The 26,584-nt window shown below is 45.0% G+C and overlaps 1 protein-coding gene across 1 annotated transcript in view; it reads left to right on the top strand.

Annotated features, from left to right (window-relative positions):
- Ptprm (protein tyrosine phosphatase receptor type M) overlaps positions 1–26,584 on the top strand; it is a 968,046-nt gene that overhangs the window by 910,293 nt on the left and 31,169 nt on the right. The window contains exons 25-26 of the mRNA XM_037210182.1: positions 25,358–25,474; positions 26,153–26,203. Coding sequence (XP_037066077.1) covers positions 25,358–25,474; positions 26,153–26,203 — 168 coding nt within the window. The remainder of the gene's footprint in view (positions 1–25,357; positions 25,475–26,152; positions 26,204–26,584) is intronic.

The following is a 26,584-nucleotide window of genomic DNA, read 5'->3' as shown; positions in this document are numbered from 1 at the left end:
AATGGCCTTCATTTGTTGCAATAACAACAGACAGGGAATGCACTCAGGATTTAAAAGCTGTCGTTACCTGGCTATATTGAGCACACAGAAATACCTCCAAGCATTAGTGCTGGTTGTTGGGTGTTGAAACCCTATGGGTGCTACAATAGACATGACATCATTCTGTAAGTCAGGGGAATTGACTCTAAAAACAGTGTGCATTGCTGGGATCTGTCTGTGGACTAGAAACCCAGCATGTTGTCATGCTTCGCTGTGCCTTGGTGTCCTAACCTATGAAATGGGAACCATAATCTTTAGCCCTAAAGTTCTTGTATTCCTATCTCTAGTGACTGTTTATGAGTTTTCATCTTGTTTAACCAGGAAGCTGATGAGCAGCGGTAATCTTAGCAATGGCATGTTATCAGATTACCTCCAGAGCACACGTTTTAAATGAGTAAATATATAGGGTACAACTGCTTTATAATGGGTTCAATTCCATGGTGCCGCTTAGCTCAAACAAAGAGCCCATTACTTCTTAGGGAAGCTGGTATTTATACCCAGCAAAGGCAGCCTGGTAGTTGTCCTAGAATTGAATTATTGAAACAAGAACCTTAAAGGGGAGGTGGTTCTTAAGGTTTCTACAATTAAGGCACAAACAAATATAACAATTGTCTCAGAAGAAGATCTCAGTAAGTGGAATATACTGAAAATTCTCGAAAAGATGACAGACTAGATAACCTGACCTTCAACAAACATCTTGAAATTCTAGATAAATCATGCTTATTTTTAAAAGTTCATATGCATCGTATGAGTATGTAAATAGACTTGCTTAAAATATGCAACTTAGCACTCAAGAAAGTCTAACTACCACAGACCTGAAGTACACTGTGGGCTGGAATTGGGAAGGCTGGACATTATAATATGCCGTACACTAAGGACCAGAGACTGGAAAGATTGGACATTGTAATGTACCATACACTGAGGGCTGGAGACTGGAAAGATTGGACATTGTAATGTACCATACACTGAGGGCTGGAGACTGGAAAGATTGGATAATGAAATGTGCCCAGAAACAGGCAGGGGAGTTCTGTGTCCATCTTGGTCAGAGGTAGCCTGATTTTGAAGCCATAAAGATCAAGAGATAACATCTGGGGGCCATCAGTGTTAATATAAAATCCAAACCCATGGAGGTAGAGGGTCGGATAAAAGACAAAGTCAGGGAGGAAGTGGGAAGGAGGGGAGAGAAGGGAGCATCCGCCTGCCCTGAGAATATGACGGAGACATTACTCCATCTTCACTTCAGATCCCAGGAAAGAACCCCTGCCAAACTCATGGGTCAAGATGAGACTGAATGTAAGGTCAAAAACAGTGTCACAGAGTCACCCCTCCATGTCGGTGGGTTCCAGGGTCATGAATTCAGTCAACAGTAGGTTCCTACCATCCACCAAAACAACAAAGAGAGCATCTGTTTTCAACATGTACAGACTTATTATCATTCCCGAAACAAAATAGTAAAACAGGTGTTGACATAGGAGGTACACTGTACTGGGTATCACAAGCCATCTAGAGATGATGTAACTCATGTATACAGGAGGATGTTGCCTAGGTTCCATGCAAATGCTATAGCAGTTTACATAAAAAGGAGTCTCCAGAAGAAGCCTAGAACCAATTCCCCATCGATATTGAGGGAGGAGTGTATAAACTCACAGGAAATAAATAAAAAGTTCCTAGATGCTCTTAATTTAAAAGAAAAATGAGACATCTAATTCAAGAAAGTGGACAGAGTAAAACCAAAGAAAATTGAGAAAAGTAGAGAAGAAATTTATTAAATCATAGTAATGAAGATTAGCAAATACAAACCTAGTTACATGAGATAGACAAACCTTTGACAACGGATCAGAAATAAAAAAAAGAAAATAAATATCACCAATATTAGAAAGAGGATTGTATCTTTATGATAAGAGACTAAATTAATAAATTTGGTGATTTGTAGAAAAATACATATTCTCTAAGATCAGTTCTAAAATAAAATAAAATTCTGACAAAACAAGTATTTAAAAACTGAAGCATGTCCAAAAGTCAGCCATGAAAATGTACTAGACACAAATGTGTTTTTTGGTACTCAATACTCAAATTTTGTATTATTTAATTTTATAAGTTATAAAATACAAATACCTTTTATATGTTTTTATTGATATATAGAATCAATAAAAAATGATTCTAAGGAAATAGAAAAGGAAAAATTGCTTTTCTGTCTTACTTTATGAGGATGGGACAACCTTGAAATCCGTCCCAAAGACCATAGGAGAAGAGAAGATTATAGGTGTCACAAATTGACAGGAAGAAATAAATGGGCCAATATGTCAAAACAGAAGGCCCAGATGTTGACTGCAGCCCTAAGTGGAAAGATATATAATTAGTGAGCTTTTCAATCAAGCCATCTGGGACATTTGCTTACCCATGTGGCCCAAAAAAAGAAAAAAGATCTCTTCCTCATGGAATGCCCCCAAACAAGCAAAAACTAAAGACCTATGTATCACAAATAGAGCTTTAAAACTTGTAGAAAATAATACAGGAAAAAATATTTAAGACTTTGAGTTTTTTAAAGACTGTTTTAAAGACAACAAAAGCTTGGGAAAGATTGGAAGTTTTGAAAATTTAAGCATGTAAAGTTTTCTGTACAGCATAAAATCTTTCAAGGCAATATTTTCTATACTGAAGGTAGAAAACGCATTTCTTTCTTTCAATTCTGCCTCTTCCGGGAGCTGGTGGGAACGCAGGTGAGCTGGCTTGGAGCCTGGTCCAGCAGGTGCTGGTCACGTGGGCAGCCTGGAGAGGATCTCTCGGACCATGAGGAGCAGGATATAATGGTCCTGTGCTTCCAGCCAGTCAGACAGCCATAACAGATACCTTGGGCTGAGAGGCATAAACCAGAGCCATTCATTTCCTTAATGTGGCCGCTGAGTCCACATCAAGGTCAACCGATCCAGGGTCTGGAGAGGGCTCCTCCTGGTTTTCACATGGTTACCTTCTCACCTGGACTTCAGGTCACATGGCGGATAGAGCTAGCTCTCTAGGTCTTTCCTTATACAGACACTAATCTTGTTGCATCAGAGTCCCACCCTTTTAACCCATGTATCCTTGCTCCTTCATTTACAGATACAGCCGTCATGGGTCACGGGTGGTCAGGTTTCAGCATTTGAGTTTGGGGATATAAAATATTCGATCTATGACCACCTACCTACTTTGGGGAGTTCTGGCGTAGATTATGTGAGAATTTCTCCATGTCCTGGAGAGAAGTTTTTACCCATTATGAAGACTCAGTAAATATTAGGTATTAATTTCAATGTTCTATTTTCAAACCTCAGATCAGCAGTGATACATATAATGACCCTGATTTTCCTGGATATTATGGGGTTGGGGGGTGGCACCAGAATTCATTCTCATTTAAGGGATGAGAGTGGGTGGCTTCCCGGACAGTGTCTAAGAGCAGTTGAGTACGCCTTTGAACTCTTCCATGGCGGAGCAGAGAATTCTCTTGGCCTTTCATTCCTCCTGAGGAACTGCACACCCACCCCAGTGTCTGGACTGACCCCACAAATACTTAGAGAATGTCCACATCCCCGAGTGAGGCCTGTGGATGTAGTGGTCCAGGCTCCACGGGCTTTTTCAAGAGCTGCATTGTTACCTCAGATTGTAAGTATTGGGTTTCCTGAAGTAAATTATTTTGAAAAGTGAACAATCTGTAAAATAACAATGTCCACTAGCATTTAGGATGAAGTGTGAATGTGTGTGTGTGTGTGTGTGTGTTTTCCCCCTTGGTTGAAATTCCTAAGTGTGCTCTCTCCAGACTCAGTAGCCTGAAGAGGGGAAAGTCTTGACGCATGATAAATTCCTTCACTTTAAGGAAGGGTAGAGAAGGTGTGGTCTCTGATGTAAAGGCAGGAGAAGACTGCACTGTTCATTACTACAGTCAAGGGAGCCATAAAGGCTGGAGAGAGGCCTCCGCAGTTAGAAGCACTGACTGCTCTTGGAGGGGACCAGGGTTCAATTCCAACCACTCAGGCGACAGCTCATAACCGTCTGTAACCCTAGTTCCAGAGGATCTGACAGTCTCTTCCGGAATCCTCCAGCACCAAGACATACACTCAGGCAGGACATCCGTAAACATTTTTTTTTAAAGAACTAGTAATAATGTGCAAAAGACTGTTGGTACATTTTGCTGGTAGCCAGGTTTCATTTCAAGTGGTGTGGCTCTGCAAATATAACAACTGAAAATGTCTCATGGTGGCGGTCAGTGTTCCTTCTTCCCATCAGCCCCTTGGACCTGCCCTGTAAGGGGTAGTCACTGGTTTTTATGACAGTGGCTTTGCTTTGACAAATCAGTATGGAAACTCCAGGCAATAGGATGTAGCTGAAGAGGGGGGGGCAAGGAGGGCATTAGGTTTCTGGTTTATTTGTGAATCTATATTCATAGGCTTACCAGAGATAAAAATGCTTGAGTTTTGTTTTCAGCAAATCCTAAACCAGGTTGGTGGGGAAGGTGGGGGTGAGCTCAGAAGAGGCCTCTAGTCCCTTCATGGGGTTGTCTTCAATTAGGAGTGACATTAATGGCATCTGTTCTTGAATGTCTACCATGGATTTGGAAGTTTTGACAAGAGGTCGGGTCCCATCGGGGAAAGACCCTGACCTTGTTCCGGGCTGTTTCTGTTGTTAGTGCTGCACATTTGCTTAGCGGCAGCTCCCCATTTCCCATGCATAGGAACACCACCAGCAAACCATCCAAGAAATCAAAATGACATGATTTTTAAGGGCAACCGCTACCTACTTAACATGGGCACCACACGTGGGGCGTCCTTCATGAATTACCCATGAGCCGCACGGATGTGTGTTTGTTTACACAGACTGGCTGCCTATTCATTAAGTCAGAACGGGGAGACCTGCTTCCACCCTTTCTTGCCCTCCAGCACTCAGCATTGGGAGGCTTTAATTGCCTGTGCTGGAGCCACTGGGAGGCCTTCCCTGTGGCAGCACCTGGTGTAGAAGACGGAGATGCTCCCACTCTCCTCCAGTGGGGTCCCTGGGACATCTGCCAGGACCTGTCATTATCTGAGACTTCTGTGTCACGGTTGTGCATCCCCTTTCAGCCGACGTGTCTAGGAAGGGACCCTTGTCAGTTTCCCCGGCACCTGCCAGCAGCTGCACACCTGGCAGTTAAATGGCACTGGGATGTGTTCTGATTGTCTTCCTTGTTTAATGAACCCACCTGAGGGACGGTGAGTGTCTTATCCAGTCTCCTGTTTCCCAGGCGTTCCCATTTACACTGTTTGTGTGGAGCTTCAAAAACGCTGCCATGGTGTTGAATGAATCCATCTGCCAGAAGTCTCATAACCAAATCTGCAGGGCTCCCAAAGGAGATTTTTGCACCGGTAATTTAAGCTAATGATTTCTAAACATATTTAGTCAGTTTTATGAAGACCTCATTAGAATGTGACTGTTTATTAAAAATCCAAATGAGGTCTCACAGTCATTTAGGGAAATTATTGTTGAGTCACTCAATAGTTGTGGTAACAGATGACAAAATGTTTGAGAGCTAAGGAAAGTAGGGAAGACAGATGTTAACCTCTGTCATTACTGAGGAGGGAGGAACCCACCTACCTATGGGATGTTGTGAAGATTGTCATCTGCCCGAAGAAGCTGACCTGAAATTCCTTCCATAGTATTTCTCCCTGAAAGAATAAGGAAGTAAGGATTTTTAATATAAACACTGGGTGTTAGAATTAGCTTACTAATACACCTATAAAGAGGGTATATTAAAATTCCAAGTGCCCCTGTTACACAGGAAAAGGAACATCTGGTTTTGATCAGTAGCCTCCCAATCCAGAATCAATGGGAATCAAGAGAGAGAGAAGGTTATGCCTCCTAAAGGGCAGGCATAGCTCGCTTACTTACAAGAACAACTCTGGTAACCCTCGATAGTACAAAATGTCAAGACCCTTTTACCACAGAAACTCCTAACGTGTTCAAAGACATTGATGGATCTTATCAGTAAGGGAAGAGATAAATTGTTTTTATATGCACTCCTGGCTTCCCTGGTTTAAACTCTCACAATCCCTTTTCATTGATTTCTTTTTAGTGAAGAACATTATTTTTTATTGAAAAAAATCTTTTTCATATAATATATTCTGATAATTCTTCCCCCTCCTCTAACCCCTCCTAGATTCTTCCCCATCCCCACCTACTCAGCACTCCCTCCCTCCCTCCCTCCCCCTCCCTCCCTCCCTCTCTCTCAAACAAACCGCCAGACAAAACACACAAACAAAATCCAAAGGAAAAAATACAAGAACACACACAAAAACAAACAATAACAACACAAAATTGGGAACCAGCAAAAGACATAAGACAAAAATAAATCCAAACAAAACAACCGCGCCTGCCCGTCAGTGTGGCTAATACACCGAGTGGGACTCCACTGGAGAAAACTAAACTTTCCTTTGCAAGTGAGTGTCAGTTGCAAACAGCTTTTTGACCAGGAGTGGGAATGTGTGTCTATTTCCCCCCCGCTCTCAACACTGACCCCATCTGGATTGAACCTGCGAAGGTCTTCCTGGAGTAGTCACAGTCTCTGTTGTGTCTGAAAGACATTGTGTTCTTGGAGTCATCCATCACCTGTGACTCTCACAATCTATCCAACCCCCTTCCTCACAGTTTCCTGAGCCCTGAGGGTATGATTTTTGATGGAGACATCCCATAGGGCTGAGTGTTCCAAGGTCTCTCACTCCCTGCACGCTGTCCAGTTGAGGTCTCTGTGTTAGTTCCTTTCTGCTGCAAGAAGCCTCTGTGATAATGGCTGAGTGAGACCTTGATCTATGAATATAGCAGGAGTCATTTTATTGCTGTGTGCCTGAACAAGTAGTATTTGGTTTTCCTCTAGGCCCATGTCCTATCCAGCCTCAGGTTCTTGGCCACCCAGAGTGTCAGGCATGGGTTCCATCTCATGAAGTGAGCCTTGAATCCAATCGGAGAGTGGTTGGTTACTCCCACAACACTTGATTATAGCACTTCCACAAAACCATCACCAGGAGAGGAGACACCAATGTCACTGAGCCGCTCTGTCACCAACAAGCGAGGGACATGGCCATCTCTATGAAACATACGTGCCTGGCCACACCCCTGAGCTTGGAGGTTTTCTCTACCTAAAGATCTCAGTTCCCTTACAAAAATTTGAAACTCCACAGAATGTGTCAAGAGGCTAATTTGTCTAGTTCATAAGTTAACCTAAGGCCAGGCCTACTAATCCTTCTTAGTGCAGTTAATTGGTCATGGTGACTGATCCATAGCACCAAGAAATAGAAAGATATTTATAATCCCCTCATCCTCGTGGCATATTAGATATGATATTAGAAACCCAAGTACAATAAACAATTAATTGTGACAGACTTAAGTCAGAATGTGGGAGTGCCAATGTAATAAATCCTGCCTGTGGAATCCAGGACATGGGGAAGGCAGTGAGAGGCTGAACCCCCCTCCTAGGGAAAACAATTAAAATGACAAGAAGAGAGCAGAAATCATTGTAGCAGAATGAGGAAGGAAAGCCTTAGAAAGGAGAGCCATTGACAAGGCAAGAAAGCTGGTGGCCTGGCACGTCTGCATTAGAGTGGATGGGGACTCTGATGCTGGAAGGTGGTCCAGGGCTTGTTGAGAAGGAGGGAGGGAAGAGCGGAAAGTCGGTCTTACTGGGAGCCATTAAGGAAGTAATTCAGTTGCTCTGATTAGCACTGTGGGAACACGGTAGAGTACACCTGTTGTCCCAGATACTCAGGCAGGAGGATCCCTGACCAGACAGGATGATGACACAGCCAAGAAGGGGATGAGGAAGGGAAGAAGACAAGAAATCGTTCACTGTGGTAATCACTGGGGAAAGGCTAGAGAAGAGCGTGGGCTCTTCATTGGTGAGCAGTCTCAGCAAGAGGCAAATTTGGCAAGGGATAGTGTGTCTATGGAGGTCACAGTTGGATGTTATTGGGGATGAGTACTGTCTTACAATTTCTATTGCTGTGAAGAGATACCATGACCACAGCAGCTCTTATAAGAAAAACATTTAACTGGGGTGGTTTGCCTACAGTTCAGAGGTTCAGTCCATTATCAGCATGGCGGGAAGAATGGTGGCATGTAGGCAGACATGGTGCCGGAGCTGTAACTGAGAGTTCTACATCTTGCAGGCAACAGGAAGTCAACTGAGATACTGGGTGGTATCCTGAGCACAGGAAACTTCAAAGCCCACCCCCACCATGACACACTTCCTCCAGTAAGACCACACCTATTCCAACAAGGCCACACCTCCTAATAGGGCCACCTCCTATGAGATTATGGGGGCCAATTACATTCAAACTACCACAGGTAACAATAAAGAAAAAGGAAAACTCTAATAGGGACCTGGGTCTTTAGCTTTGTGATTTGGACAGTTAATGTAAAGGCTATTCACCTACCAAACCCCTTCCACCTCACGCCATCCTCCACAAAATGGCTGAATATTTAAGACGGCTGGTTGGTTCCATTCAGATATATGGAGTCTGAAAAGCTGAACAAACAAAACAAAACAAAAAACAGGTGTGAGCTTTCCAGAAGTCTTAGGAAAGAGATGAAGTGAAGGCACTGGGGAATCTGAGGTTTCTTCATTTCCTACCGTCTACTGTACCCTCTCTACCCTCACCTTTAAACTAGACATGAATATCAAGATGAAAAGACAAGGCACAGTCTAAAAAATGTCAATACAATGATCATAGTAATTAGTACATGAATGTATGTATACACATATATGGGTGGGTGTATTCAGTAATAGGAGAGTGTATCAGTCTGTTTTTTACTACTATCATGAAATACCTGGGGAAATCTACCTTATCAAGCAAAGACACCAATTAAACACCACAGCTGTGGATTCTCTAAGTCTCAACAGCGTAGTTCAGACTCTTACAAGGGCCCCTTTGGCTTCATCTCATCATGGTGGGGGGCCCCTCATTCATTCTAAATGCACTGGAATTCAACCACACAATCTCTACCCTAAAGACATAATTCATACTAATTACTTCTCGAAGATTCCACCTCTAAGAGCCTTAGTGGTTTTAGGTTTCTGCTCTCTCATAACACTGTTAGCATAAGACTTTGGGGATTAAACTCCTGTGTTATTGGGAAAGGAGCTATATTTGAGTGACAACATTCATACATAAGCAGAATTGGGAATGTGAAAAGAAGTGGTTGGAGACAGCAAATAAAAGTACAAGAAAAGAAAGAAATGTCAAAAGAAAATCACAGACAAAGTAAGATTTCTCCAATGACCAAGCATATGCTATATACAGTTGATGCAGATAGTCACAAAAGGCTGAGGCTAGAAAGGTAAATTGTGTCATTGGGCACTGGAAGGGAAATCAGGTAACATGATTAAACTCTGTGACAGTGGTTTCACAGACTGATGTGGCATGCATAGATGGGGTACCTCAGCTGAACCTGAAGCTGAGGTGCAAGCAGTGTTCCCGAGTGTGTAGTGCCTGCACTGAGTGTGGGACAGCACATGTCCAAAAAGTGGGGACCAGAGTCTGGGAGTGCAGACAACCACAACACACAGCAGGGATGCTGCAGATGTGCCCAGTGTTGTCATGGAGAGCTGAATGCGCACTTCTGGAATGGAGTTTCAGCAGCTTCCTCTCAAGAGTCCACTGGGTTTGCATGAGGAAGGACCATAAACAAGGGACACATTGGAGATGATGCAAAGACAGCCACTTAAAACCAGAATAACAGCCAAGAACTTGACAAGGAAATGTCGCTGGACCACTTTCCCTCTAGTTGAAGAGGGAGGCCTATCAAGTGTTGTTAGGCCATGTGCAACAGAGATCAGTTCTAGCTAATTGAAGTCAAAGGGGAGTTTATTGGAAGAATACCAGGAGCTCCAAATGCTAATGTGGAAAGTGAAGACTGCAGACAGACAGGAAAGAACACAGCAAATCCAGAGGGCAGGGAGCCAGATGGGGTGGATGGATGCCTATGCAAAGAGGATGAACACTGGTCCTTCTTCCTGATGCTCAAGATTCCAAAGACAAGGTAGAGCATCCAGGTCCCCAGAGTTGGTCCAGATACCATCCCTGTGTCCAGGTCCTCTGTGCTAATTAGTTTTTTGGTTGATTGGTTATGGTTTTGGTTTTTGTTTTGCTTTGCTTTGTTTTTGTCAACTTGACACAAGCAAGGGAGATAACCTCAATTAAGAAAATGTTTCCATCAGATTGGCCTGTAGGCAAGTCTGCAGGGCATCTTCCTGATTAATGATTGACATGGGCAGATCCAGCCCCCTGTAGGTAGTCTACCACTGGGCAGGTAGTCCTGGGTTGTGTAAGGAAGCAAGCTGAGCGGTCAGCTTCATTCCTCCATGGTCTCTGCTTCAGTTCCTGCCTCTAGGTTCCTGCTGGGCTTGAGTATCTTATGTGGTTTCCCTCAGTGATTTGCCATTGTTGGGACATGTAAGCCAAATAAATCCTTTCTTCCATGAGTTGTTTTTCATGATATTTATCACAGCAATAGAAAGCAAACCAGGATAGCCTTTAATGGAGAAGCCACCCCACGGTGGGAAGAAATCTCTCCCTCTAAGGATATCAAGAATTCATTGTGAAGGATGCGTACATGAAGTGTGTTCTGCTGCTATGATAAAATATGCCAACAAGAGCAACCTAGGGGAGAAAAGGTTTATTTTATCTTACAATTCCAGGTTACAGTCCATCACTGTGGGAAGTCACAGGCAGGAACGTTGGACAGCAGCCATATCACATCCATAGTCAAGAACAGGCAGAAATAGCCCAGCAGTGGTGGTGCACAACTTTTATCTCAGCACTTGGGGAGGCAGAGGCAGGTGGATTTCTGTGAGTTCAAGACTAGCCTGGTCTATAGAGCAAGTTCCAGGACAGACAGGGATACACAAAAGAAACCCTGTCTCAAAAAAAAAGAAAAAAGAAAAAGAAAAAGAGGAAGATGAGGAGAAGGAGGAAGAGGAAGAAGAAAAGGAAGAGGAGGAAGAGAGAAATAATGCACACATGCTCACTTGTCTACTTGTTTAATTGTGCCCAGCCTGATTTCTCTATATTGTTCAGGAACCCCTCCCTATGCATGAAGCTGCCCACAGTGGGCTGGATCTCCCCAAGTCTGTCTGTTTAATTAAGACAGTCCCCCACAGACATACACATAGGTCAGCCCAATGCCCAACAATCCTTCACTGAGACTCTCTTGGGGTGATTCTAATTTGAGCCAAGTTGACAGTGAAAGCTAACCATCACAGAATGGATACAGTCACTACAGAAGCCGACCACAGAGTCTGCCCTGGAAAGTCAGCAGGAGTGAGGAGAAGGGAAAAATGTAGACTGCGTTGAAACCTGTCAGACGCTTAGCCATAGAGAGCAACGGGACTATAAAGGAGCGTTACTATAGTCAGGTGCACATGGGATGGAAAACCCCTGACAGTCTGTTGTGGGGAAGAATCCAAAAAGAGGGAGAGAGTGGAAATCTTGGTGTGGAAGTACAGTGTACTGAGGGGATGGGAAGGCAGAGTACAAATCTGGGATGGGGCTTTATAAGCTTACAAGGGGTGACATCGATTTCCCTGAGCCTGCAGAGCAGAATATATGTGGTCACACTTGAATGAATGTAGCCAAGCATAGCGCACAGTCTCAGGATGGTATTGTCTCCAGGAACATCAGTTTACACAGTAACAAAATGAACATATCTGAGAGGCTGGAGGAAGTTGGGCAAAAAGATGTTTTAAAAAGGGCTGGGCTGCAGCACCACTTTGAGATCTTTGGCAGCAGTTAACTCTGCAGCTCACACACGATTGAGCCTGTATGATAATGAGTATTCAGAGATGGGTAATGCCTGGGGGCACTCACCAACCTAAGACAGAGTGCCTGTGTGGCCTGGGCAGGCGTCTCTATGATGGGTAAGGTGACCTGCTGACATCCCATGCAGCCTAAGTAAGAAGCTCATGTATTAGTAAAAGGGGACCTGTAGGGCCCTGGCCCCCATTTTGGATAACTGTTGCCTTGCTTGCTGACCTTGACCTTGATATCCTCCCTATGCTAATTCCCTCCCGGGTTTCATCCTCCTGAATGCTTAAGGGAAGTTCCTTGTCTATGTATCCTGCATAATGGGCATTAGCAGATTAGATGCAAGATGGTAAAACATCTGTAGTGAACTTCTGCCTTCCAGGGTTCTCCCATTGTGCTGTAAGCCTGTATTCAAGACCTCCTCCCTCCTTCAATAAACAACATTTGGCATTTAAATAAAAAAGGGCTAGGCAGAGGGGTGTGTGCAGCAGGGCCCTGCCTTCCCTTGTCCTGAGGAGACAAAGAAGAGGAGGAGGAAGGGGAGGAAGAAGAAGAACTAAGCAAGACTGGGTGTGATAGCAGCCAGAGGCAGGTAGTGGGATTCTGTGACCACCAATAGTCAACCTGCCTTAGCACCAGAGGGCGCACTCCATCATGACAGGTGAGGCATGGTGTCTGTTGGCAGGAGCTGTCTGTCCTGTTGGCAGAATGTGAAGTACTTGCCCATATCTGGACAGATCAGAATGTAGAGACAAAGATGAGACAAGAAGTGCAGCCTGGCTAGAAACCTCAACTCCTACCCCCTAGAGGCCGCCTTCCTCCAGCTAGGGCCCTCCTTCCAGGATTCCACAATCTCCCAAAACACAGCTGTCAGCTGGGGACCAAATACTCATATACATGAGCCATGGGAAGCATTTTATATCCAAACTATATCAAGTAGGGTGTGATTGTGGGTCCAAAGTAAAAAAAAAATTTGAAGACCAAGAGGGAACCAACAGATGTTCATCTCTGAGCTTTAGTTTCATATCCTTGAAGTGAAAAGAAATTGACCAACTCTAAAATACTGTCCTTGGATGTAGACTTCTTTTTATTTGTGATTTCCATTCAGACCAAGAAGATCCCCCTGAATAACAAACATACCCGTGTATTTCTCCACACAACCCCACAGCACTCACTAGGTCTCTCCTAGTACCAGCAACAGGAGGGAAAGTCTGGGGTCCGAACCCTTAAAACAATTCAGTCCAAAGACACAATGAGGGGAGAGCAAGCCACCCCTGCTTCTCCCATGCTTTACATGGAAATTATGTGGGAGTTCTGGCATGGAATGTTCCAGTATAACTGTTGTCCCAGTGAGACAAGCCCTGTCCGTGATGGAGCTGTATTTTAATTTATTTGGACCATAGAAGATGGTCTGTCTCAGATTTGTAAACCTTCTTCTAAAAATGATTTGATCTGGTAATATAAACTCTTACTTTGGGAGATGTTCCTGTCACAAGCCCTCGATTGCTAGTCATGACAAGCCACTGCTTCATCATGCAGCTCAGCAAAGCCATCCCCCCTTCCAAGCACGCCCCCTTTCTTTACTCAGAGGTCCCACAGAATCACAGCTGCTTCGGGGGGGCGGGGTGCTAGAGAAAATGCTGAGCCTTTGGAGAACTTCCTGACCACTTACCGAGGACACACACACACCATGGAGACTTGGGCATCAGGAAGAAGTCTCTTCCCGGTGCACAAAAAATACAGGTGTGTCTTGTTGTTTAATCTAAAATGTATAATCCTTGGAGAACTGTCACCTCGTGTCCCATTAGACCAGTTAGAGTAGCAAATCTGTGTACTTGGAAGGCAAACGGTAGTGAAAAAGAAGAAATTGATACAATTATAAAACTTTATTGGACAAGGAAACTCTAGATTGGTTGGCTACGAAGTTGGAAAGCTTTGAGAACTGTGAAAGAAAAACAAACACACTTATACAAAGCAAAGAGCAAACCACAAAACTATCCTTGAATCTAACCAAAGCCTTATCAAGTGTTTTAAACCGACCTCAAATCATAAGGTTTTTATAATATATTTATTATCTGGAATGTTAATCCTAACTTTTATAAATATTACTCTGATATAATTCTTTCAAATAAATAGATGCACAAATAATCTATTTACACGCACAAGCACACATTTTATCAGCTTGCAAATTCCTAGGGCATGATAAAAAGCTGGCCAGTGGGCTCTAGAGATTTGCATTTCTCTGTGCAACAACCCGCAACCCCAGCACCCCAGTCATACATGCCTTCATGGGCCTCTTTTATGTGGGTGCTAGACTCGGAACTGAGTTTTGATGTTTGCACTTGACTTACTGCACCGTCTCTGCAGATCCTAGCCTGGTATTTCACCCTTTCCTTTTCTTTACGGAGATATGTTCATATGCACAAATGATTTTCATTGTGTCACAGATGCCTAGGGCACTCCCAGGACACTGTGACCTATGAGCAATAGGCCAGGTGAGAATATAGCCCAGGTGAGCCGCAGCCTCTACTGTTACTGTTCATGTGGTCACACAATGATAAAATCACCTAAGGGCTTCTCACAGTGTCCCTCTGTTTCCCCAGTTTAAGTAACAGATGGCTGTGTTAGGTGACCTCTGACCTGCTGAAGGCCAAAAGATAGAAAAGACAATCTTTAAGACATTTACAATCCAATTATGGTGGTGATACACACAGCTATACTAAGCCATGTGACTCCTCCTCCTACACACACACACACACACACACACACACACACACACACACACACACACACACACCAGCCACAGGCTTCTGCGCAGATGGCCAGGTGATTTCTTCCATGAATCCAAAAGACTGGACCCACTGAAAGAAGTCAACTCTGTTAAGGGGAGAGTGTAAGCTAGTATAAAAAGCATGTTTCATGGAGGGGGAGTTTCCATTCACTGCTTCTTCCCATGGACCTCTCCTTCATTGGAATAACCCACATTTAAAGTCACATGTGTTTATATACCGGAACCCTTAAGGATATGAGTGACATCTGCGGCCCCTGTGTTGACATGAGAGAAATACATCTGCATTTAGCCTACCTGATTAACCCTTTTGTGGTGAGTTCTCAGCAATCCAGCCTAACCCCTTACGTCCCTTTAAAAAATTTTTTTTCTCAAACACCAATAAATTACAAATTGAACTTCAGAGATGGTTCCCAACAGGCTGACACCTTTCTGCCGGGCACCTCTCATGATGCCACTCTGGCAGGATATTGCCAGATCAAAACACATCTGCGGGTCTGAATAACAAATGTTTCTTGGTATTCAGGTCTCAAGCGGGCTTCCAGGTAGTGGCAGGCTGAATACAGACCAGCTCTGTGACAAGCTCTTGCCCAGTCATTGGCTCCTTATCTGTTCACCACCTTTCGACCGGCCTGGGCTGTGTCCTCTCTCAGCTGATTCTGCCTCCTCTCCCTTTGTCTGCTCGAGTCTAAAGATCCATGTACACAGTCGTCCTTGACTGTAAAGGGCCTGAGAGGTTAGCAGGGCCGTGCATATAGCAGATGGATGCATGTTCCTGGAACAAACGCATCACAGCCCGAGAGCTTTTATAACCAACCAAAATCCACTCCTATCTGCTCAGACACAGCTACATTTTCCTGACTCCACCATTGCACATAATATGGGAAGTGTCCAAGCCCAGTGTCTCCAAACTCCTGGTCACATGATTACCCCATCAAACACTTCGGCAACACCCATCCTTCAACAGCTGGCTGACAGGTAGCAAATGGTATGCTCACTCCAAGGCAGGATCCTTTCTCTCTTCTCTGCTTTCTATCACTGCTTACATCATCCAAGCCCTTGCCCTGCTTTTCTCCTAAGGCTTAGGGTTTTCTGGCCAAGTAAATACGAGAGTAAGCCGGCACCTCCCAAGAGGGTGGGATCAGAGAGGCAGAATTAGGTGGCGAGCAGTTTGATGGTCTCTCTGTAACAAAGTGGCAAAACAACAGTATCTCTAGTTTCCCTGTGCATAAGACAAATACGGCAGTAATTCAGAAGGCTACAGGCAAGGAGAATCCATTGCTTTCGAAATTTTCTCTGGCATTATCTGCCCTGTGTGTAAGACTGGGTAGGGACAACAGCTTATGGCCTAAGCTACTACCCATTTCTCTGAGACCGAGTTCCCAGGCATGCCATTGATATACAACCCATTCAACTCCCTTCCACCTGACAGGAAGATCATATAAGGTCTTCCCTGGAGTACAGACTTGTAAACCTCGGGATCAAGGAGGGTGCATGGAGTGATGTTATTTAAGCATGTTAGGTCATTGCTGGATTATAGAAATACCCTGGTTATATTAGTTATGAGTATAGGAAACAGACAAACTGCATGCCAGGATTTCAGTGGATTATTTACTGGGTGTTACTGTACAGAAGCTCAGGAAAGGCCAGGATGGTGATTTGGTTGCAATTCCATCTGCAGAGGGGCTATGAAGAGTCCCTACTTCAAAACTAGATGCTGGATTTGTACCTATGAGCTTTGGCTGGGGAATTGCATGCCTCAGGACAGGCCACTGACCACATACATGCATGCAAAGGAATTAGGCAACTTCAAAATGCTGTGAATACAGCAATGCATTCCTGCATTCCACGCTTCTCAAATACACACTTTTTACCCCAATGCCGTCAGAAGCAGCTGGCCATCATGAACTTGGACTTTGCCTTTACCATCAAAGGATCCCACCCTTCCAGGCCCCATCAAACAGACTTGAAACCACATGGGCTTCCTGGAGATGTCTTCTGCCAACAACCTCCGTCTACATCACCTTTCCCTCCTCATGGAAACAGCACCCTTTCTTGTTGGATGCATTAATGATATAGTCCACTCTGGGAAGCTCCAGATTCCCTCCTCTAGAATTAACACTCATTCTTCTGAACTTCCCATTGCAGTTTCATTCAGAAATTTTTACCAGACATTCAAGTGTACCAATCCTGTTCTAAGTACCTTAAAAGACCAGTATTCATGGCAACATTTCCATTACTGTCCTTCTACAGATGGAAAGATGGAACCTCTAAGAGGTTAAATAACTTGCCCCACATCACAGCTAGCAATCGAAGGTTGGCTTTTAATAGTGCCACCCTAAGGGATGTGCTTTTGATCACTCACACATGCCTTGTGATCTGCCTCAAGTTAGATTTGCTGATTGTGCATGCCTTTCCATAAAGGTTACAGTCATAGTGTGTTTCTCTGTATTCCTGAAAGACCTAGACAGAGTTCGTTTTGTTAGGACTATCCAAATGATGAGCAGGACAACCTGGAAACTCTATGTCCTAGCCTAACGCATTGGCTCTTGCTACGTTGCAACCACAAAGTTGAAATGCAGATCCCTCAAGCCTTTCGCACCTACCTGTCAATCAGTTCCAAGGTAGGTATTTGTAAAGTATGGATGGTGATCTGGACCTTGCAGAATTAGTGTAAGGGGGCATGCACTCCTAGAAGGAACTAGGAGCATAGAGACAAGCCTGGGCCCTTGCAAATCATTTTCCTCCCTAAGCCTCCATGTGAGAATACAGTGATGAGAACATCTCACCCAAAGCAGTGAGGGCTGTATGTCCGGAAGCTGCAGGGACCTTGCAAATGAGGGTTTGCAAACTATCTTTGTAACTCCAGCTGTTTGCTTTAAATTGCCTCCCCAGAACACAGATGCTGTTTCCTAATTCCCATTTAAGAGTTGGGTGTATTTCAACCACCACATGATCTAGTATCCACCAGCACGTATGGAAAGAACCAGAATGGGCCTATGACTCACACAAGGTCATGAATCTAAAATATGACATTAAGATAAAGACTATGAGAAAAAAAAAATCCCTTTTTCCTCAAGAGATTTGCCATGTGCCACTCTTGGATCTTTTATATGCTAATAGTGCTGCTATTGCTCAAGGGTGTCTAGGATGCTTCATTAAGGTGTAACTATCAGAGTGTGTGGCCTGTTTTTACTGCGCTTGGTGATGGTGAGCTCCCTCCTTGGCCAGGACTAGAACATGGGGAATTGCTAAATGCCAGAGCCTCCTTTCTTGAACAGGTACAGAACAGAGCAGTCTGAATGCGTGTGTCTCTTGAGAGCCTGCTGAAGTCGGCTTAGGCTGCTTTCTGGATCCATAGTCAACTGAATGAAGTAGAAGGGAAGAGACAGAAAACCAGAAGCCATGAGCGGGGCCACACCGGCTGTACACAGTAACCTAGAGAGATGAAAAGGAAACTTCTCTGTGTTATGAAGCTCTTTCCCCAAACTAAAACTATGCCGTCCTCCAGGAGCACTTGATTACCATCTATTCCGGAAGTCTTCATGAGTTTTGCCTGAAGGAGTGTCCCACCACCCAGTCATATGAATCGGGTCTGGGAGGAAGAAGCCAGTCAGGTCCCTTATACACAGCCTTGTTAGTATTGATGTATGTGAAATGTTTTAGGAAGAGTGGTGATCAGATGAAACTTACACATAAATGTATATAGCAATGATCTTAGCTGGGCCTACTGGTTCCTGCCTGTGATCCCAGCACCCAGAAGCAAGAGATCAAGAGGTCATAAATTTGAGGTCAGCCTGAACTACATGACAAGCTCTAACACAACTTGGACTATAGTGCATGACTGTCTCAGTTAGGGTTTTCTATTACTGTGAAGAGACACCTTGACCACGACAACTCTTATAAAGGAAAACATTTCACTGAGGTGGCAGCTTACAGTTCAGAGGTTTAGTCCGTTGTCATCATGGCGGGGAGCCTGGTGGTATGTACACAGACTTGGTGCTGGAGAAGGAGCTGAGAGTCCTACATCTTGTAGGCAACTGGAAGCCGACTGAATGTCACAGGAGCGAAGCTAGAGCAAAAGATACTTCAAAGCTCCCACCCACACAGTGACGCATGTCCTCCAACAAGACCACACCTACTCCAACAAGGCCACACCTCCTATTAGTGCCACTCCCTATGAGTTTATGGGGGCCAATTACATTCAAACTCCATCTTCCACTCCCTGGCCCCCATAAGTTGGTAAATAATATCATAATGCAAAATGTATTTAGTCCAACTTCATAAGTCCCCATAGTCTATCACAGTCTCAACAATGTTTAAAAGTCCAAAGTTCAAAGTGTCTTCTGAGAATCATGCAGTCTCTTAACTGTAATCCCCTATAAAATCGAAAAAAGAAAAACATTATATGCTTCCAACATATCATGGCACAGGATACACATTGTCATTCCAAACTGGGAAGGGAACATAGTGAGGAAACACTGGACCAAAGCAAGACTGAAAGCCAGCTGGGCAAACTCCAAACTCTGCATCTCATCTCCATGTCTGATGTCAAAACTCAGAGTTAGGTTCTTCAGATCCCCGATTCCTTTCAGCTTTGTTGACTGCAACATACTTCTTTCACCTGGCCTGGTTCCACTCCCTGTTAGCAGCTCTCCTCAGCAGGTAACCCACGACTCTGGCATCATTGATATCTTGGGATCTCCAAGGCAACCCAGGCTTCAACTTCACAGCTTCATGCAATGGCCTTTCTAATAGGCCTTCATTCAGGGACACCCCTGACACATGCCTGACCTCAGTGGCTTCCCTTTGGCATAGAGACAAATCCCATAACTCATTTCTTCTGTACTTGACTCTGAAGCCAGAGCCACATGGCTGAAGCTGCCAAGTTCTGCTTGGCCCCCTCATTCAATTCCATCTTCACCAGCTTTCTGTTTTGGATTGGTACCTTCACTGCCTAAACTTGACTGTCCTTGGACTCACTCTGTAGACCAGGCTGGCCTCAAACTCAGAGATCCACCTGCCTCTGCCTTCCCAGTGTGGGATTAAAGGCGTGCACCACCACACCTAGCCCTAAGGGTTTTTTTTAGTTCCCTTTCACAAGTTGGAAACTTAGATGAGTGGAGTCTTGCCCTGAGGTTACCACTCCCTTTATTCCATTTCTTAATCCGTTTATCTCCTTGAACACAGGACTTAGTTCCATTCCACTTCCTTGTGCTCTTTTTCTCCTCAAAACTTACATTTTGTAATTTACCCTGCTCAGCTTGTTCCTTTTCATTATAAATCTTCCATACCTTCTAATAGTGCCACTCCCTATGAGATTATGGGGGCCAATTACATTCAAACTACCACAATGACCTTGCCTCAAAAAAAAAAAAAAGAGAAGAGAAGGAGAGAGAGAAGGGAGAAGAGAATGTATAATAGGCATGAAAAATCTCCTTAGAGTTATGAGCAAAAATTAGGAAATTAGCACCTTGAGATCCATGGAAAAAGTCAGCAATGGCTTCAGAGTACACTCTCCAAGCACACCTCTTCATCTGCCTCACATAGATGGGGCAGCTAAAGCCACTTCAGACTTCCTGCTTCGCATCTGCTCCTGAAGCTGAAACCTAGCAACCAAAGAGCCATGTGCTCCCTGAGGTCTACCCTCCCACACATCTCTACAGCTGGACTCAGGGCCTGGCCCACCCAGGGAGTTCATTACCTGCCCTGGCCCTGGAAGGAACTAGGAGCATAGAGACAAGCCTGGGCCCTTGCAAATCATTTTCCTCCCTAAGCCTCCATGTGAGAATACAGTGATGAGAACATCTCACCCAAAGCAGTGAGGGCTGTATGTCCGGAAGCTGCAGGGACCTTGCGAATGAGGGTTTGCAAACTGTCTTTGTAACTCCAGCTGTTTGCTTTAAATTGCCTCCCCAGCACCCAGACGCTGTTTCCTAATTCCCGTTGGAAGTGCATCCAAACCATACAGTAGGAGACGGGAATGCCAACCTCCCTCCTCTGTGTCGCCTTATTTCTGGGGAGCACAGTTTGCAGAAAAGAATAAAAGCAGCATGGACGCCTGCCTTCATGTTCCTTCCCCCATCACAAACCACACGGTTGCTGCTGCTCAAGACTTCTCCCCTTCTCTTCCTAAGCATCCTGTTTTCTCTTTCCAGATGCCACAAACTCCTCTTGTCATCTAGGGTCTAGGTTATAAACTTATTGCTGAAGAACGAGGATTATCATTTTTGAGATCTTGTAATCAACTGGACACAGATTTTTTTTTTTTAATCTCATTGCATCTGATGACTTCCAGACCCATCTGCACTTGGGAGGCATCTAGGAAGCTTCATGAGATTTGGCTGCTTCTGTCCCACCACAGAAGTTGAGAAATAGCCTGGAATGTGACCTGGGCTTTGAGGTCTCTTTAAATCCACTCCCAGCTGATCCGAATGTGTGTGCAAATTTGAGAACCACTAACTTCATCTTGGGACATTCTGGGACAAGAATTGTCACCATCCCTTTTTGACAGATGGAGAACCTGAGGTTGCATAAGCAAGTTGCAGGGCCTTCTTTCAACTCCTATCAGCCAGGTTCTACAGTGTGGTTGAGTTGCAGAAATTCTTTCTGGTCGGTATGGGATACAGGCCAGGGAGCTTGTTGGGAATGCCAGTTCTCCAGACCCTCAGAATTTGTTAAGAATCACTGCAAGGAGTTCTGATATGTGCTGGAGTTTAGAACTCTTAGTGAGGCCGTGTCAGGATGCGTTCAAGGTCAAGATGATGTACTCCCAGGCTCAGAAGCTGTGGCTCAACCCCTCTCCCCCCAAGTGATGTTAAGACCTTAATAAACATGGGATTATCATGGACGATGAGTTAAAAATTACTCTCCTTTAAAACTTCTTCCAGGAAGTTCAAGATCCTCCCATTATACTGCTTTCTGTGTTTTAAGTTAGTGAGTTTTAAAGCCAGAGTTGACCACCCCTTGGGAGCAGGGACTGCTGCATCTCTTCCTGCAGACCTGAGCAAGCAGTGGAGCCCCATACTCTTTGCTTGATTAATGGCCTGATGGAACCCGAATAGGGCACCAAAGTAATCAGAGAATCCTGGAAGTGGCCTCATTTCCAGGCTGGAGGCTGTTGCCATACATGATGAAGATGTGTGGGAGGCAGAGACTCTGCTAGACACGGAGCAAGTGCCCTCAAGCTGCAGGAGACAGCTGGCTTGGCACAGGATCAGATGGAGGAGCATCCAGTCGTGTGGGGCCAGGGCTCCAGCAGGTGTTTCCAAAGCCTTGGCTTCAACATCTCTTGTCTGTAGAGTTAGAGCCAAGGGGTGGCTACAAGCCCCACATGCTGCAGACACACAAAATCTTCATCTCTAATGAAACATGCTTTCCTTCCTGTTCCTGTTTCTTTAAGCAAAATAATAACTTGACACAGGTCCAAGCAGTTGAAATGATACTTACAGGAACTCAATTTAGAAGGATTTTTAGGAGGCTGAAACAGATGTGGCAAACCATTTCAAGATACTCTGGGAGATGAGTTGGGGAGGACTGGATTCGAAATGGTCCCTCTGCCTTTTCTGAACCCGCCCTGACAAGTGCTGGCATGCGAGATGTGAGGTGCCCTAGACACTTTCTAGAAGGAAGCACTTCCATGCTTCTGTTGTCTTAATTGCCTCTGGATGGGAGCATCCAAGTGGCTCTGGGCCAACTCCGGGCTGTGCATATCAGAGGCCACTGTCCTGTGCTTCGAGAGCAGCCGCACCTGTTCACCACCAGTGTGGCTGCAACAGGGCCCTTGACTTGGAGCTCCCCCACATGAGCTGGACATAATCTAACCTAGAGGTTCCTGCCACCTGCCTACACATGGAGGCATCCTGCTGTATCCCGTTTGCAGAGATGCAGACCTCTGGAAAACTGTGCAGTAGAACTAGGTCAGATTTTAGATACAATCTGAACTGGCACATGGGAACCATCCAGAAGAGAAACTCTGGACCCTCAGTCCCTGCTGGCAGGTTTTAGCTCTTTGACCCCAAGACATTGAAGGCCCCATGTTCATATTTGTTAAAAATGCCCAGTTGGAGAAGGAAAGGAATCTAAAATAGATGAACAGGCAACCATACAACAAACTGCTTTACACCTATTACACTTGTAGTTTGTCAACTATGATTTTTATTTTTTTATTAGGTAGAAGATCCCTGGTATAACACAAGTTACAGGTGCATCTGTGTGTGTGTGTGTGTGTGTGTGTGTGTGTGTGTGTGTTGTATGTGTGTGTGTGTATGGTGTGTGTTCTTGTTCTATTATACTTTCCACAGGGGGGAAAAAAGTTTTTAGTTGTATTGAATTGAGTTACTCCATGTTAAAAGTACGCATGCATACTGTATTTGTAGTTCTATCCACTACCTTCTGCTTGCGTGATTGACGTCACGGAAAGGGCAAAGCAAGGCCTTCAGCACAGAGGAGAGTCCAGTGTGTGCTGTATAAGCATCCCTGTTGTGAACGTTCTATAAATGAAATTGTGGTCACCCTCAAGTTAAATCCCTCTACATAACACACCGTCTGATCAGACCAACTTTGCATCTAAAAAGAAGTCGGGTCTCTTTTAATCTTGGCTATTTTAGGTATTGCTTGGGTATTCGTGATGGATATTTCTGAGATCCTGTAGATCCACCCTTTAATAATGCCACAGATAGCATTTCCAGGCTAAAGGCTGTGCAGGGAGATTCCCAAAGGGGACTGAGAACATCGTGAGGTCAAACCCATCTTTGCCCTGTGCTTCACCTGCCTCAAACTCTGCTTTATAGATTATCAACTAAGATTAGTAAGGATTATCTTGCAGAAAGTTTCCAGAGTTTAGAGGCAGCTAGAGCACTGGCCAGCTACGAGCCACACTACAAACATTAGTGTGGCAGGGATGTTTGCCACGCTAAAAGGGTCTTCTCAGCCCATCATCCTTTCTGAAAATGTTCCCTGTCTGGGATTTTCCTCCTCACGCCAATCCTATGCCTGTCCCCATGAGATACAGCCCTGTGTGGCCACTGCATATTGATCGTGTACAGAATGTGACCTCCAGGTGCTGCAGGATCCGAGGAATAAGCGAAATACCCCCTTTCCCGCTGGCCAGTAATAACCAGGTGCCAAGTTTTGTATGAAGGATCTCATCCTTGCTACCAAATATGCTCCTTGGGAATCAAAGGGAGTTCACATCTTTGGAGAAAAGACTGGGGGAAGGGGGAGAGGTGCCTCTAACATGTGCCTTAAAGAATAGGGATTATCACCTGGAAAGGAATAGATAGGAGAGGACATTCTAAACAGAAAGGATGGTTTTGGATCACAGAGCCTATTGGGGGATTAAGGTAAATGTATGTCCCTGAACATAAAATAGAAAATAAAAATGACAGTTGTAGATTGGACTGGAAATGCAAGTGATGACCAATTTTTTAAAGCCACTTACACCCCAGACAAGAGAACATCTCGTCACTCTCAGAGACGGTGCTGGAAAGCAACAATCTTACAATAGATAGCACAAGTCAGGGTGTTGGGGTGGGGCGGTGCACCACTCAGGAGGCGGCTTCTGGATCTTGCCTGTGTAGAAAGAACATCTGTATCAGATGACCCCGTAGACCACACTGAGATTGTGGCAGGGAAAATAGAAAGAACAGAAATGATGTCTGGGAGGTGTTTCAAAGACGTGATGGAATTTTGCGTAGCCCTAAAGAAAAATGAAATCATTGCGTTTGCAAGGAGCTCATCATGTTAAGTGAAGTGAGCCAGACTCAGAAAGACAAATTCCATGTTTTCTCATCTATGTGGAACTTAGATTTGTAATCATACATGTGTATGTTTACATATATATTTTTTGGGGGGAGGGGAGACTAGAAAGGAGTCAGGAAGAGGAAGAGGAGGAGATCATAAAGGAGGCAGGAAACAGAGAGGGCAATGGGATCGATGTAATAAGAAAGCAGAGTGGAGCCGGGCGGTGGTGGCGCACACCTTTAATCCCAGCACTGGGGAGGCAGAGCCAGGCGGATCTTTGGAGTTCGAGGCCAGCCTGGGCTACAGAGCGAGATCCAGGAAAGGCGCAAAGCTACACAGAGAAACCCTGTCTCAAAAAACCAAAAAAGAAAGAAAGCAGAGTGGGCACTCACTGGGAGGAAGAAAGAACCAGCTCCCAAGCAAGAGGGAATATGGAGGAGGGATGCATGTGGACAAAACATAAAGACACACATGTATAACTGTAAGCAACAGTGACAAGAAACTGAGTCTGAGGTAGAATTAGTTACAAAGCTACTGTTCCTCTCCGGGCAGAGTCATTTTATCTTTAGAATTGAATCAGGTTTTCTGCTCAGTCCTCCCCCAAAGCCCTGAGTCACTTTCTGAAACTTAAGCTTCAAAGAGACTAAACTATGCAAACTTCCCCTTGTGGGTTCTTTTTCCAGACCGTTTCCTGAGTAGCAACGACGGGAAATGGATGCTTACTATAACGGGATAATAACTACATTCTGTTAACTTTAGACCATGTCCCTACATTTCAGTCTTCCCATGACTTCACTTCACTTGCTTTTGGAACCAAGGAATGAGGGGAGCAGAGGATGTTGAGAACAGTGACTGACAGATTTGCTTTGGAGTTCACGGCTAACGCAGGCCGGCGTGCAAACTTATCCCTGTAAACCATAGTATGACCCCTTCATTGCAGGCACTAAATGAAAACCTAAACCTGTCATTCCCCTTGTGTTTCTTGAAGGTGAAATGCTGCAAATACTGGCCAGATGACACCGAGATCTACAAAGACATTAAAGTGACTCTGATAGACACCGAGCTGCTGGCAGAATATGTGATAAGAACATTTGCTGTGGAAAAGGTAAGTGGAAAGCCGGAGCGAGCCGCAGACCCAGATGCAGGTAGGCTCCGGTAGTTTCCCCAGACCGCATCTCACCCTCCGATTCTCTAACAGCTCCGCTCCATCCGCAACGTAAACCATTCGCATTTCACAGCCGTCTGTTCCTTTGCGACTAAACACAAAGACGGTATCTGCCGCGCTGTTTTCATTTTTAACCCGGATGATCTTTGTCTCTGCCCTTTTCTCTTTCTCGATTCATCAATCAGAGTTTATTGAATTTAGATAAATGCCCTTGGAGCTTGATGAGTCTCTTCCTGTGTTGAATGTCCGCTTGGGTTCCCCAGGACTGCGTTGGCCTAAGTGCCGAGGCAGACAGAGGTCCTAACAGCTCTTGGAATAAATACCTCACTCCCTTCAGGCTTTCTCAGGTCCAAGTTCAAAAGAGACTAAAGGGTTCTCTGAGAGGCAGTGATCTCCCTGGAAGCCCACCCGAGGGAGCTCCATCAGTCACCGGCAAATCTTGCATGAGCCAGCATCTTTCTTCATCTTTCGCTCCACTTGGGTCTCAGCCCTGGGTGAATGCTGCGCATTGGTTCTGTCCCACCTCATCCCACACGCATGGATAGGGCTGCTTCTCTGGGAAGCGCTGTAGGGCGTAACAGGGAATCTCCTTATTCCCCCCTCTTTCTGCTGACATAGGGAGGGGCCGGAGGTGAAGCAAACTGCAGTCCGTCCAGAGAAGTGCCACAGGTACGCTGTGGGGAAGGTGGAGGTGCCGTGACTGAGAGACATTCTTCCCCTCAGAGGCCCCACAGGCTTTGCTGTCCAGAGCCCATTCTCCAGGACTCAGCCCTGTCCAGCTGCTGTGCTGGGCTTACCAATTTGTCCTGACGGTGTTCTGCTCTCACTCACCGAGTGGCAGCAGACCCCTTAGAGCGCTGGGTGATGCCAGACTGACGGCGCTTGGCTCCTGGCCCCTCTCCTGATTCTGTGTTGTCGCTGCATCTAAATGCCCTTTTTAGAGTAACAAGGGGATCTCTGGGAAATAAGGAAACCGCGTTTGTCTGATTCACACTGATGACTGGAACCGTCGCTCCTAGTTTGAAAACCCAAATTGATGACAGCCTCGCA

The sequence above is a fragment of the Peromyscus leucopus genome, chromosome 13, assembly GCF_004664715.2.
Source record: "Peromyscus leucopus breed LL Stock chromosome 13, UCI_PerLeu_2.1, whole genome shotgun sequence".
Classification (NCBI taxonomy): Eukaryota; Metazoa; Chordata; class Mammalia; order Rodentia; family Cricetidae; genus Peromyscus; species Peromyscus leucopus.
The sequence above is the reverse complement of the archived record's forward strand: the minus strand, read 5'-3'. Positions and strand labels throughout refer to the sequence as shown.